The 14,516-nt window shown below is 47.7% G+C and overlaps 1 protein-coding gene across 4 annotated transcripts in view; it reads left to right on the top strand.

The window, feature by feature from the left end:
* Window positions 1-346: 346 nt before the first annotated feature.
* Window positions 347-14,516, top strand: part of relch (RAB11 binding and LisH domain, coiled-coil and HEAT repeat containing) — a 31,347-nt gene continuing 17,177 nt past the window's right edge. For 2 of the 4 annotated variants that reach the window (XM_077012879.1, XM_077012878.1), the window contains exons 1-10: window positions 348-959; window positions 4,160-4,249; window positions 8,059-8,130; window positions 8,267-8,322; window positions 8,443-8,556; window positions 8,663-8,848; window positions 10,094-10,185; window positions 11,355-11,609; window positions 11,956-12,031; window positions 12,359-12,454. In XM_077012879.1, the coding sequence (XP_076868994.1) occupies window positions 527-959; window positions 4,160-4,249; window positions 8,059-8,130; window positions 8,267-8,322; window positions 8,443-8,556; window positions 8,663-8,848; window positions 10,094-10,185; window positions 11,355-11,609; window positions 11,956-12,031; window positions 12,359-12,454 (1,470 nt within the window). In that variant the 5' untranslated portion in view covers window positions 348-526. Of the gene's footprint in view, window positions 960-4,159; window positions 4,250-8,058; window positions 8,131-8,266; window positions 8,323-8,442; window positions 8,557-8,662; window positions 8,849-10,093; window positions 10,186-11,354; window positions 11,610-11,955; window positions 12,032-12,358; window positions 12,455-14,516 lie in introns of all 4 variants that reach the window. The other 2 variants (XR_013132429.1, XM_077012877.1) reach the window with 2 other exon arrangements.

The following is a 14,516-nucleotide window of genomic DNA, read 5'->3' as shown; positions in this document are numbered from 1 at the left end:
CTATTAAGAAAACAAACAAAACAGCACTGCTGTGAAGCAACCTGAACTACGGCTCTTGGAGGTATTGGATGGTTCCCACTGCCTGTACTGGAGAGGTCCGGGCTTCAGGGTGTCATAGGACTACGCCCTCAAAGCGATACTATAACCCATAGTAGCCTAAGCACACACCGCCCATGAACCTCTGCCAATGAGCACACAGACCCACGTGGAAATTAAAAAGATATATTTTAAAATAGATGCTTTGCATGAGCGATTTATATGCCAATATATGACATATTACAATTATGTGGCGTAATATCGAGTAAAGCTACATTACAAAACCCTCAGTAGGATTTCAACCCACGCAGAGCAAGGTTGTGTCACTTCCGGTACCACGGAGGCGGTGCTGAGATGATACTCGCCCGGACTAACCCAGCACAGCTTAGACGGGCCGTTTACCGGAACCAGCTCGGCTAGGTTACCGTCCGTGCGGCAGGACCGGCCTCATATTCGCCAGAGCGGACAGTTAAATTCCTGACGTGTTGAAATGGCGGCGGGTAGCGTCAACCCGTTTAACGTGAGCGATTCGGACGAGGAAGCGGAGCGGAGGCGCGACGGCCACGACGCCGAGCGCAGCCCGAGTGCCGAGACGCAAGGCCAGAACCTCGGCCCGTTTTCACCGCGAGCGGACGCCGAGCCCGGTCCCCTGCTCTTATCCGGCATCCGAACCGGTCCTGGCGCCGTGGACCCGGCGGGTGTCGGCGGCGCGGAGACGCGGGTGTCGGTGGACGCCATCGCCGCGCAGCTGCTCCGCGACCAGTACATCCTCACGGCCCTGGAGCTGCACACGGAGCTGCTCGAAGCGGGCCGGGAGCTGCCTCGGCTGCGGGATTACTTCTCGAACCCGGGCAATTTCGAGAGGCAGAGTGGAACTCCGCCCGCCTGCAAGGAACAAGGGCTCGGTCCCGGAGCGGCGCTGAGTAAGTCGCTGGGCTCGTTTAGTCCGTTAACGTTAGACACCTCAGCTCCCCTGACCAGAATAAAAAACCCACCACGCACATATCTGACCGCTACCGACCGCGAAAGTGTCGGTTCTGGTAACACATACTTCGTTTGGCCTCCACTGGAAACACCTCAGCAGGTGGAGGTGGTCCAGTCTGCTACCTCGTCACCGTTATTAGGGTGTAGTTAGATACATTCAGGTGCACCTTAATAGATCAATGTTTCGTTTCATTTGGGTTATGTAAGTGTGTGTGTGTGTGTTGTGACTGATGATCATTGTGGAGTCTCATTGATCCCAGCTGCGCAGGTGCAGGATAAAAAGAGAAGAAAAAACGATGTTCATGCATTCGGTATGTAACCGTGTGAAATAACAGATACTGTGTTCACTCCCCGCACGGTGTTCCAGTCCTAATCATGAACTCAACTCTGGCTATCGCTCTTTTTGCTTTGTTTCTCTTAGTAGCAAATATATATCTGTCCATTTCTACAAGCGTGAACTTATCTTCCTTTTTTTTGTTTACCTTTCAAGCATGACGTTTGATTTGTTTCTGCTGTGGTTGCAGTGGTTTTGTCAAGGTTGTGCATGACGGTGAAGTGTTGAACCACAGCACAGTACGAGTATCCGTTATGAGTGTGTGTTCGCAATACTCCGATTGTACCCACCTGCTATGAGAATGTCCAGCTTTTTGTCTGATCAGGAAGAGAGGCGTACAGGTGGGCTTACAGCCGTCTGTCTGACTGCACCTGCAGTCCACATCTCATGTAGTGCTCAGGAGCCCAGCGGTGTTAGTGGAGTGTAGTAAAGACATCGTGCAGCTCTTCTTGGGCCGTGTGAGGTCTGTCCGGGAGTGATTACCTCGGGCCCTTTGGGAGTCTGTGAGCACTGTGTAATCATGTGCCTGGTGTGTTATAAACCAAAAGTCTTCTACTGTTGGCAAAAGAGGAGATATATATCAGTTAAGTGTCAGTTAAGCCTCAGCGATGTCATTTTTAACATGGTCCTCGCGATGAGGAGTAATTAGACAGTGTAGTTTAGTAGCACTTTAAACCTTCACATGATTTTCTTTCAATTGACCTGGAATTGGAGTAGAGACAGGAAGTGACCACATGAACTGGGTGCAGCGCTCTAGCTCCCGTGTACTTGAGTGACAGCACTCTCGCTGTGGGAGGAGACGCAATGCAAATGAGGTGATCGTCACTGGCCGTCTCTTTTCAGCAGTGCTCCGCCTCCAGCTTTGCTAGTTCCAGACAGTAATGGCCACTAGCCACAGGGCATCTTGCAGCCAGGAGTGCACAGTGGCTGATTGTTTTTCGGATCTGATGGCCACTGTGCTGGGGAAGCAGGAGGGTTCTCCGTGTTTTATTAGCGGAGTATTGCAGCCCCCCCCTGACGCCCCGTGGCTTCTGCGTCAGAGCTACTGTGCTGGGCAAACCTCTTGAGTAGAGAAAAGCGGGCGTTTGAAGTCTGAAAAGATGGCATGTGTTCATAAAGGAGAGGACCTGCTGTCCTAATTGCATCATTTGTGTTGAGCAGCTGTCATCAAAGGGGGCCTGTTCAGGCCTCGTTCTCCACCAAGAGCACTCTTCCTCTTCCTTCCTCTTCTTCAGTTAGGACCAAACCACTCCTTCACTGTGAGGGGTGCACAGTTCTGTGCTGATTTGCCCTCTGAAGGAATCCAAATGAGATATTTGGTGACTCTTGGCTGTGGTCCACCCGAGGAATGGAGAGATCGGCATCATGGGAACTGTAGTCTTCTGTGCTGCTTCAGTCATGCCAGTGCAGCATAAGTCTGAATTTGGTGTTTAAACACAGACATAGACACAGTTTTATAGGGTTCAGGTGAACAGACCAAATCAGGCGGTGGTGACTGACTTGTGAAACCATTTTATATACAGTAGTTTTGGTACACTAAGTGCTTTTATTTGATGCCTTAACTAAAAGGGTGTCTAGCCTTACCCAGCTCGAGGTCGAGGGGCGTGGCCACTGCTGCTGATGGACAGTTTCCATGTGAACGAGGCACTGGATTTAAACGCGTGTTTGCACATCTGTACCAGCTGGCTGGCTTTGTCTCCAGCTCTGTTTGTTTGATATTTAAGGTGTTGAGGGTTGAGGTGAGACTGATGCATCACATGAGAAGGTGCTGGGTCTTAGGATACAAACATCAGTATGTAACTTATCCGTTTGTAAGAAATGAACTTATTTCAGGAAACACTTGGCTTATGCCTTTATCCCTGATGAATAGAGTGTGTGTGTGTGTGTGTGTGTGTGTGTGTGTGTGTGTGTGTGTGTGTGTGTGTGTGTGTGTGTGTGTGTGTGTATATATATATACACACACACATATATATATATATATACGAGCACACAAATAAAACACAAACAGCTGTTCATAACTACCAAAAAAGGTGTCAGACGTGTTTGGTGTCAACTTGATTCTGTCTCTACTTTTTAATAACTTTTAAAGAAAGTTCATGGTTTCTTGTTGACTTAGTGAAGGCATGAGAGGGATGAGAACGAGCACGTGGACATGAAACGATGAAGATGGTGATGATGATGGTCTTGTTTCTTGTTTATTCCACTTTCTCAGTCAATCAAAACACAAACTGCAGCAGCACATAGAACATGCCCAAATCCTCACGTGTCCGCTTCTTCAGTGGAGTTCTTACAAAAGTGAGATTCATCTGTTTCTTCTCTGAAGGCTGTTTAACACCAGATAACATGACCACTTAGTGTTATCACTCAGAATGTTGGCATTATTTTGGCAGGAGAGCAGGACTAGTAGAATGAAAGATTGGTGCATTCAGGAGTGAAACTGCTAAATGGAGAGTAAATGCAGAGAAGGAAAGTTTGAATGCAGCTTGTCCTGCAGGTCCGACTGCAGTCCATCAGCCCAGTCAGCGAAGTCTGTGTTCTTGGAGAGTTGGGTCGAGCTAGTACAAGTGAAGCCTTGTTTTCAGGTTCCTTTCAGTTCGTTTGCATTTACAATGTAGTCCAGAAGCCCTTTAATGTTCCTCAGTGGTCCTGGGTTGATGGACGGTCCCTTAGCAAGCGGATGGGGTCCAGTTGGTGGTGGTGTGTATTGACGGCCCCTTAGCAAGAGGTTGAGGTGTAGTTGATGGTAGCGTGCTGGATGAGTGCTCGTAAGCGGTCACATGCTTCTGTTCTGGTTGTTCTTTGCAGATCGGACGGGCAGCATCAGCACGCTGGACTCTCTGGACTTCACGCGTTACTCGGACGACGGCAACCGCGAGACAGACGAGCGGGTCGCAGGTGAGGACGCTGTAGCAGACGGGCAGCGCCGAGAGCAGGGGCGACACGGGGTAACGGGGCAGAAACAGCAGGACTGTTCCTGGAGTCAGGAACATATTCAACCCTTGTGATTGGTCATTCATGTGAGCTGGCAGCTTGGTTTCAGACGTCAAGGCACCTCGAGTCTTCAACATCTATTAGAAACCTCTCTCATTGTTCAGGCTTTACAGAGGAGGTGAAAAGCTAAAAAGGTTTTGATCCCCATAATCCTCTGAACTGTATACTATGAACCTGCAGTATATGAATCCCACATTAGTGTGTGCGTGATGGATGAGAGTTCACTGAGCTTGGGAGGATAACAGATAGAGAGGGGGCAGGGGTTCTCGGTAATTGTGAATGCTGATGTCGTCATCAGTGGTGTTCCTGAACACCTCTTTCCTCGGGTCTCTGCTGAGTGCTTTTCTGGACTTGAGGATCAGACAGGCCCCTAAACAAGCCCAAATTACAGGAAACATGAAAACGTTTTGCCCCGCAAAAACATGCACACCTGGCGAGCATTCCAGTTTAAAGGGTCAAACCAGTTTAAAGGGTCATACCAGTATAAAGAATCAAACCAGTATAAAGGATCTTAGATCTTCATTATGGTTTTGTTTTTCACGTGCTTGGTTTCTCTCGGTTTTGCTGGTGAAGTAGGAACACGTCATTTAGCATTCAACCAGTGAACTTGTTCTGCAGGAATTGATTGATGTCAGTTAACACTTGGCTGAGCTATTTTACAGTTTAATTTGAATTAGTCTTTCAAAACATAATTGAAATTGTTTAACAAAGCATGTGACGATGGAAGACTGCTAGCAGTCTGCAGAGAAAAGAACTTGTAGAAGAGGACATGGCCTCAACTTTGTCACTTTGTGGGTATTGTACCGCGCAGTGAGGGGTGTCAGGACTTTGTGCGGTGATGAGTGGCACTCATTTAGGGCAAAACCATTCTCATTTACCTTAATACTATCACATAGCCACAAAACATAATTAAACATAATGAGGCATAATTAAACATAGTGAAACATGGAGATAATTACAAACGTGACAAACGCTACGAGACCAGAAGACTAGGGAGGACAGGACTGAGATTAAGAGAGACAGACACAGATGGTGAAGAGTGTGGGTGAACATAACACCAGACTAGGGCACAGACAGAAATGAAACCATTAGCATGTGCACTGCGACGCTAAAGACGCTACTGGTATGGAACTGCAAACTCGTATGTCTAGTACAACAATGTAAAGTTGTGTCAAATCGCATTTGAAACGAAAAGTGTCGGCCCACTAAAGTACACAGGCTCCTCCCACAGGCACATAGGCTCCTCCCATTTACACACAGGCTCCTCCCACCGGCTGCTTCCAGATGTGCTGCTGGTAAACCCAGCTGCATTCCAGCACCCAGCGAGCCATTATTTTTGCACATCCATTCATATATAAATACATAAAATGTTTAAACGAAGTGGTCATTTCCCAATCACGTTATGTACAGATAAAAACCCGTAAGTGAGAATTGCAGGTGAGGCACTGTCCTCCTCGGCAGTGACGATGAAGCTGAAGTCCGTCATCGTTTCCTGTCAGAAAGGCTCCTCTCCTAGTTTTCTTGGCCTTTCTGATGGACAGAAACCACTTGGTGAGCTGTGCACTTTCTTGATAAAGTCCTTTATTAAAAAGGCCAGGGTTCACCACTGAGACAGACGCAGGAGTTATCTGGAGGTTGACCACGTTTGACTCCAGGGAAGATCAACCCCTCTCAGCTCTTCGACAACACAGAGACAGATCTGAGCTGAAGGTTCCTGGGAGTGTGTGGGAGCTGAGCTCACGGGGCCCATGACGTGTTCGTATTGAGGTTTAACCAAAACTACCTGTATTACCAGAACTAAGGTTCAGCTTTGTGTCTGAAAACAGAAAAAAAACCTCACCATTTTCCAAATATTGCCTAGTATTTGAATGGTATTAAGTCAGCAGTGTTTTAACCATTTTGATCACCACTAGCTAACACAATGCAAATTTTGGATCTTTTAGTGTAACAAAGTGAATAGATGCTAATTAAAAAAATATATAGTAGACATCATGGTATTCTCAGTTTAATAAAATTGTAATTAATCTGCTATTAATGCTATTATCATAAGTATTTATCTGACTTGCACATATTTTTATTAAATTAGCTTATCCTTAGTGAAGGGACTTTGAGAACCTTGCAGCAGAGAAGTTTGGTAATTCTCAGCCATTGGCTGAGCACATATGCCCTAGCTGTCTGACCTGGGGTCCTCTGGCTGTCTGACCCGGGGTCCTCTGGCTGTCTGACCCGGGGTCCTCTGGCTGTCTGACGGGTCCCTCACCAGTGCCCCCCCCCCATGTTTCATCAGCTCCACCTTTTTCCACACCTGTTGGTTTGCTCTTTACGTTTTGCCATTCGTTAAGCTTGCACCCCCCGGGCCCCTGGTCTGCAGTGAGAGAGGGCAGCTCCTAGAGGCCATGTTTCTCTCTCTCTCTCTCTCTCTCTCTCTCTCTCTCTCTCTCTCTCTCTCTCTCTCTCTCTCTCTCTCTCACTTACTTTTCTCTTTGTCTTTCACTCTCCCTTTCTCTCTTTCACACACACTCTCTCTGTTTCACTCTCTCAGGCCTTTTACCTTTTTTAATCATTGTTCAAAATTCAAATAAAATTACTGACATGATATAACAGTTGTTGCCAAAGCAATTGGCTGAATTTGTAATATCGGTAAAACCAAAAAAGATGAATATTCATGTTGTTAAAGATTCATATATACATATATGGACCTAAATACACATTCTCTCTCTCTCTTCCTCTCTCTCTCTCTCTCTCTCCCTCCCTCCAACCTCCACTGTCCCAATGCGGCTGTGCGGTGTAGCCCTGCCCATGTACCTTGTTTTGGTTTCTCACTGAGATCCACCTGGACTGGTTTGAGGGAGCTGCACCTGCTCTAGTGCTCCGCCCTGCTGGCTGTGGGTGGAGTGTGCAGGTTCTGGTGGGCATGTGCAGGTTCTTCAGTGTGTCAGAGACCAGCAGGCCTGCTGCACCCTGCCTGACCCCAAACCTCACCTATCCCAGCTGTCTTAGGAGTCCTGTCCCAAAATTCACAATGTCCAGAATTATTTTACTTGTAATTATTGGGAAAATATTAGTGATTGCTACAAGAGAATGTAGATTAAGAAAATGTGCATTTTATATGTGACTGACCTTTAGTAGAAATATCAAGGAATGATGACCGTAATAAAGACTTAAGTCTATTGGATATGGTTCTCTAAAAGTTCTACAATTGGACTAAAAAGGTGTAGCAGTATTTCGACAGGTCATTCCCAGAGTTGGAGTGTGAAATCCTGGGTCAGACAGCAGCTCCCTCTGCCCTGGTGCACAGGGGCCCGGGTCCCTCTACCCTGGTGCACAGGGGCCCGGGTCCCTCTACCCTGGTGCACAGGGGCCCGGGTCCCTCTACCCTGGTGCACAGGGGCCCGGGTCCCTCTACCCTGGTGCACAGGGGCCCGGGTCCCTCCGCCCTGGTGCACAGGGGCCCGGGTCCCCCTGCCCCCCCTGCAGTCTCTGCTGGACGTGTTCCTCAGAGCCCCAGTGTGCCTGCGTCTCTTCTGCTCCCCTTTCTTACAGAATGTGTTATTTTTTTCTTTTGTCTTTGATTTCTCATGCCCATTCTTTGTTCTGTTGTTTTGTTTTTTCTGTTTTGTTTGGGCCCTTCTCTCGTTTGGATGCCTGTGTGTGTGTGTGTGCGTGTGTGTGTGTGTGTGTGTTTGTGGTTTGACCCACTCCCCTCGGTCCAGTTCTGGAATTTGAACTACGGAAAGCCAAGGAGACCATTCAGGCTCTGCGCACCAACCTGACTGAGGCTGCAGGTGGCGTACTCTACATGCTTTAGTCCTTACTGCTACATCAGCCACACCCCCCTTAAGGGCAGTCCGCTGATGTACACACACACTGATGTGCGCTCTCTCTCTCTCTCTCTCCCTCTCTCTTTCTCTCTTCTCTCAGAATGTGAAATACCTTCCCAAGAGCGTAAAAACTACAAATCCAGCCCTGAAATTCAGGTTCGGGTCTTTTCTTGTTGCTTTTGACAACTTTCGACAGCTTGAAACACATTTGAATCTCTGTAGTTTGCGCTTCCTGAATACATCCGTCTTAACTGTTAACGTCTGTGTGTTTTCCAGGAACCCATCCGCCCTCTTGAGAAAAGAGCCTTAAATTTCTTAGTGAATGAATATTTATTAAAAAATGAATACAAACTATCATCCATAACTTTCTCTGATGAGAACGACGATCAGGTACGTTTCTGACGTCATCCATTAAGCCCTTATGCATCATCCCGCCACAATCACTGTGTTGTCATCGCTGACACATCTCTGCCTGTGATGTGCGCGTGTGTCTCAGGACTTTGAACTGTGGGATGACGTGGGTCTGAACATCTCCAAGCCACCAGACCTCCTGCAGCTCTACCGTAACTGTGGAAGCAGCCAGCTGTCGCCCAGGGAGACGGCAGACGTGGGGGTGGACACCTGCGACCTCCCAGAGAACTTCATTTCCCAGGAGGCTGTGCAAAGGATAGAGACCATCCAGGTACCGTGTGTGTGAATGAGTTGAAGAGGAACGTCTGGCCTTGCAGAGTTCCGTTCTCCAACAAGAAACATGAAGTATGGAAGCAAAGTGGAGAAACTTTGATGTTGACTGCACGCTCCATAAGAAATGACCTCACTAATCTGACTGTTCCTGCACACTGACACCTCACACCTGTCTTACACCTGCGTTCTCTGTGTTCCTGCACACTGACACCTCACACCTGTCTTACACCTGCGTTCTCTGTGTTCCTGCACACTGACACCTCACACCTGTCTTACACCTGCGTTCTCTGTGTTCCTGCACACTGACACCTCACACCTGTCTTACACCTGCGTTCTCTGTGTTCCTGCACACTGACACCTCACACCTGTCTTACACCTGCGTTCTCTGTGTTCCTGCACACTGACACCTCACACCTGTCTTACACCTGCGTTCTCTGTGTTCCTGCACACTGACACCTCACACCTGTCTTACACCTGCGTTCTCTGTGTTCCTGCACACCGACACCTCACACCTGTCTTACACCTGCGTTCTCTGTGTTCCTGCACACCGACACCTCACACCTGTCTTACACCTGCGTTCTCTGTGTTCCTGCACACTGACATCTCACACCTGTCTTACACCTGCGTTCTCTGTGTTCCTGCACACTGACACCTCACACCTGTCTTACACCTGCGTTCTCTGTGTTCCTGCACACTGACACCTCACACCTGTCTTACACCTGCGTTCTCTGTGTTCCTGCACACCGACACCTCACACCTGTCTTACACCTGCGTTCTCTGTGTTCCTGCACACTGACATCTCACACCTGTCTTACACCTGCATTCTCTGTGTTCCTGCACACTGACACCTCACACCTGTCTTACACCTGCGTTCTCTGTGTTCCTGCACACTGACATCTCACACCTGTCTTACACCTGCATTCTCTGTGTTCCTGCACACTGACACCTCACACCTGTCTTACACCTGCGTTCTCTGTGTTCCTGCACACTGACACCTCACACCTGTCTTACACCTGCGTTCTCTGTGTTCCTGCACACTGACACCTCACACCTGTCTTACACCTGTGCTCATGTGCTGAGCTGGTCTGTCGTGTTAAGCTGTCTTAGTCATCTGTATTGCTCTGGTCTACAACTGCTTTACTCAATGCCACCATCTCTCTCTCTCTCTCTCTCTCTCTCTCTCTCTCTCTCTCTCTGTGTCTCCGTCTCTCTCTCTGTGTCTTTAATTCTTTGTCTCTCACAGGAACAAGAGATGGTGCAGGAGCTTGAATACCAGATCAATCTGTTGAACAGTGAGAAACAGAGTCTGGCTGAGAAGATCACGCAGTTACAGAGGTGAGGGTGCACGGTCCCGGGTTACTGTCTCCACCATTACACGGCCCAGAAGGCACGGGTGTAGTCCAGCCCAGGGCTCCTGTCTCCGCTATTACACGGCCCAGAAGGCACGGGTGTAGTCCAGCCCAGGAGCATCATCTCGGGTGGTGTTAGGAAACAGGATATTAGTAAGGACAGGACAGTCTTATTCAGTGTTGCGAATAACGCCGTTAAAAACTGCGTTAGGTAACGGCGTCATTTTGTCAGTAACGGGATAATATAATTAATTACTTTTCCTGTCGTTACAACGCCGTTGACGTTACTGGTCATTAAAAGCGGTGCGTTACTATATATTGATATACTAACAGTAATGCGAGCGGACCGCTGCCCAGGCTAGTGAGGAGTAACAGATCTCGATAGGTCACAGTTCTCGGTGTAACACCTGTTTACCGAACCACACCAGTGACAGACACAAACGGAGAAGAGGCAGAAATGGCGAGTCAGGAGCAAGCCGAAGAAAAATTTGCATTTTCAAGGTGGCGATATAAACGTTATTTAAGAAAATACTTGAAGTTCCTGAATTTAATTAAGAATAGAGGTTTTATTGTTAAGTTTACTTCTGTTGTGAACAAACCAGTTGTCTCAGGTTGAGAGAATTTAATTTTATTTGATAGATGTAAATGCACTTTATATCGTGTAACTGTTTACATTTGGTTTTTTTTTTTTTTTTTTTTTTTTTTTTTTTACACAAAGATTTGGGATTTTATGCTGCACTGGTCTGTTGATGTGCAATAAATATCAAAAGTTAAACATCTTTCTCATCTACTCATTTCAACTGACTGTGAAAACTGCTTTTTCAAAAAATCAATATTTATTGGCGTATAACTTTTTTTAATGTAATGCAAATAGTTACTTTCTCTGGTAACGAGTTACTTTTATTATAGAGTAATTCAGTTACTAACTGTAACTGAACAAGTAGTGAGTAACTATAACTAATTACTTTTTTAAAGTAACGTTCCCAACACTGGTCTTATTAAGTGAGCTTTGAAAAGCAAGAACACACACACTGATTGCAATGTATTAATTAGGCTGACAATAGAACATTCGGTTAGGAAGTATTTGTTATAGATTTTTAGTGTCTGAATCTATGTGTGTGTGTTTGCGCGCGTGTGTGTGTGTGTTTTTTGCAGTGAGATCGAGGGGATGCAGAGGAGTGTGTCTGTGGTGACCCCCCCAGCGTGCCCGAGCTCGGGGGCCGGTCGTCCATGTGTGAGTGGTGTAGATGCTGCACACCTCCACCACCATGTGGACTCCACCACCCCGACCGCTACGGCTACACCCGCTACACCCGGGTCCGACTCCTCCCCCTCCACACAGTGCCACGGCACGTTTAAAAGCCCCAGTCACCACAGCAGGAGTCCCGGGCACTTCCACCAGCCCAACAGGTGACACTCCCAGTCACACACACTCCCCTCAGGCACTACATTTGATCTATTTTAATTTATTTTTGGAAACGCAAAGAAAAGGGGCAGAGGTAATAAGTTATGACATTAATGCAAATTGCAAACAGTTTTGGAATCACACGGGTATTAATTTGTCTTTATTACATGGTTTGAGAGTATAGTGTGCTGTAAGAGAAAATAGTGCCTGTTATTGTACTGTACTTACTCATAACCACCACTTGGTGGCAGCACTACACTGAGTAAGAGTCATATTCAGACACACTGTGTCTGAGTCTGTAGGCGGAGCCTGAGGCCGGGCCACGTCCCTGAAACCTCTCGTTCTTTGCAGGAAGCTGTCTCCAGCGTTCCACCAAGCACTACTGTCCTTTTGTCACACGTCTGCTGACAGCCGGCTTGGCTCAGAGGTGACCACACGCATACGTTCTCACACACACACACACTCACACACACACACACACACACTCACACACACACTCACACACACTCACACACACACTCACACACACACTCACACACACACACTGAGGTGTGCCTGCTCTGATTACACACATGCACATGTATACACTCACATGCACATGCACACACATACACTCGCATGCCCACTCACACACACACACACGTATACATTCACATGCATACACTCACACACACACACATACATCTTGTAAAGCTGCTTTTTGACGACATGCGTTGTAAAAAGCGCTGGACAGATAAGGAGCTTTTTTCCCCAGGTGTCCCGTATTGCTGACAGCGAGGACAGCGTGATGTTGATGTTGGGACGCTGTCTGCCTCACATCGTTCCCAACGTCCTCCTGGCCAAGCGGGAGGTAACTTGCACCTGCACGTTCCCTCTGACCCCTCACCTCCGCCCCCGGGCCACTTGCACTACTCCCAGACCTGACCCCCCCCCGTGCGCGTGTGTGCGCCCTGACGTTTTGGCCGTCTTCCTGTCTTGTGGTGCCAGCAGCCCTAACGGCGGTGAAGTGTTGGGGGAGCTGTTGTTTCAGGCACGCGGTGCTGCTGCTGGTTTGTTGTTGTGCACACTTGTGTTATGTGCAGACGGAGAACTTTATTCACCTGTCAGTCGTTCAGTTGGGGGCCACGCCCTCGTTTACCTCGTCCCCTTCTAACGGTTAAGTAGTTAAAAGACAACGCAGTGCATAGCTGTGCATGAATTTACAAGGACACACACACACACACCTACACACACACACACACACACACACACACACACACACCTACACACACACTCACTCGAACACCTGCTCTGTAGGTGCAGTGTTCTGTGATGGCTCCGCCCACAGGCCTTCCTGCTTTGCATAGCAGCCTTGTGTTATGCCAGCATGGAGACGGCAGTGCGGGACACGTTGGACGCCCTCCAGCGCGGGACTGGACGGGGTTTCCTCATTCCTGCCCAGACAGCAGGACAACTCCTGTGGACTTTGAGTTTTGTCTGTTGTCCTTGACTGTTAACTTTCAGTGTCTCACCCCTCGATATTCAGATCAGTGCTTAACAGCCCCCAGACACACACACACACACACACACACACACACACACACAAACAAACACTCAGACACACCCTATGGGTCTGATATGGCACCTGGTACAAGACAATGGCCTATTAAGCCCTGTGCACCTGCCAGCAGAGAGTTTACAGCTCTTTAAGATAATGTCTGGAGCATTTGGACAGTGTAAAGAGAAACTCCCCATCCGTAGCTCAGTGGGTTATTGTGTAGACTGAGGGGGCAGCTTCGTCATCATCATCATCGGAGTGTGATGACCAACACAGTGTGATGATGACCACAGTGTTCTTTATGGACGTGGGCGTGTTTGGCTGCACATGCAGTAAGAGCGTCTTTCTCGTCAGCGTCTCGTGTGTGCGTATATGTCGTGGGCTGCCATGACAACGTGGCCAGGTTTCGTGCCTGTGTGGCGTGGTGTCCAATCACGGCACCGCTTGACTGGGTCCGCTCTAATCCTGGAGTCATTAGGAGCATTTGCATGTAATTGCAGGTTTTCGTCGTCTGGAAGGGTTCGGTTACTCCGCAGCTGCAGGGCCCGTGTGTGTGTGCGTGTGTGTGTGCGTGTGTGTGTGCGTGTGTGTGTGCGTGTGCGTGTGTGTGTGCGTGTGTGTGTGCGTGTGCGTGTGTGCGTGCGTGTGTGCGTGTGTGTGTGTGTGTGCTCCTAGCCTCCGCTGGGACGGGCCTACAAGCAGCGCGGTTCAGAGAGCAGCGACGTGAAACGACGTCAAAGCAGCAATGTTGTCTGAGCAGTACACACACACACACACACACACACACGTGCGCATGCGTCTGCTGTGGCGGGTCCTCCCATTCTGAGCAGGGTTCCCACGGGTCCTTGAAATCCTTGAAAGTTTGTGAATCTGAAAAAATAAGTTCAAGGCCCTGGAAAGTTTTTGAAAACAGGCATAAAAGACAGTTGTCCTTGAAGGTCCTTGAATATTTTGGGGAGTTTGAAATTTCACATGGATGAAGACCGCAGTCAAGGAATAATAGGGCACAGTTGGTAGGAAGTCAATATTTACAAAAGATTGCTATGAAAAAGATTGTCATAATGTTTTAAATTTCTCATCCTTTGTTGAAAAATATGATATGATAGTTTTTATAAAGATTTTAAGAAAGTCTGCAAAGTGATTCCTTTAGCATTAATTCAATTAATCAAAAATGTCATTTTATATTCAGAGTTGACTGTTTCGATGCCCATGTTAAAGGTGAATGACTAACTTAGTTGACTTCAAGTGCAATAACAAGATTATCACTGATGGTATGAGACAAAAGATGTAATAGAGATTCTTTCACAAAACATCCTAATACAAATTATAAAACCACAATGGCTTGTCAAATGGCCCATATCTTCTAAAGTAAAAG

Source organism: Brachyhypopomus gauderio, chromosome 7 (assembly GCF_052324685.1).
Source record: "Brachyhypopomus gauderio isolate BG-103 chromosome 7, BGAUD_0.2, whole genome shotgun sequence".
NCBI classification, from domain to species: Eukaryota; Metazoa; Chordata; class Actinopteri; order Gymnotiformes; family Hypopomidae; genus Brachyhypopomus; species Brachyhypopomus gauderio.
Note: the sequence above shows the minus strand (reverse complement) of the source record. Positions and strands in the feature narration are given on the sequence as shown.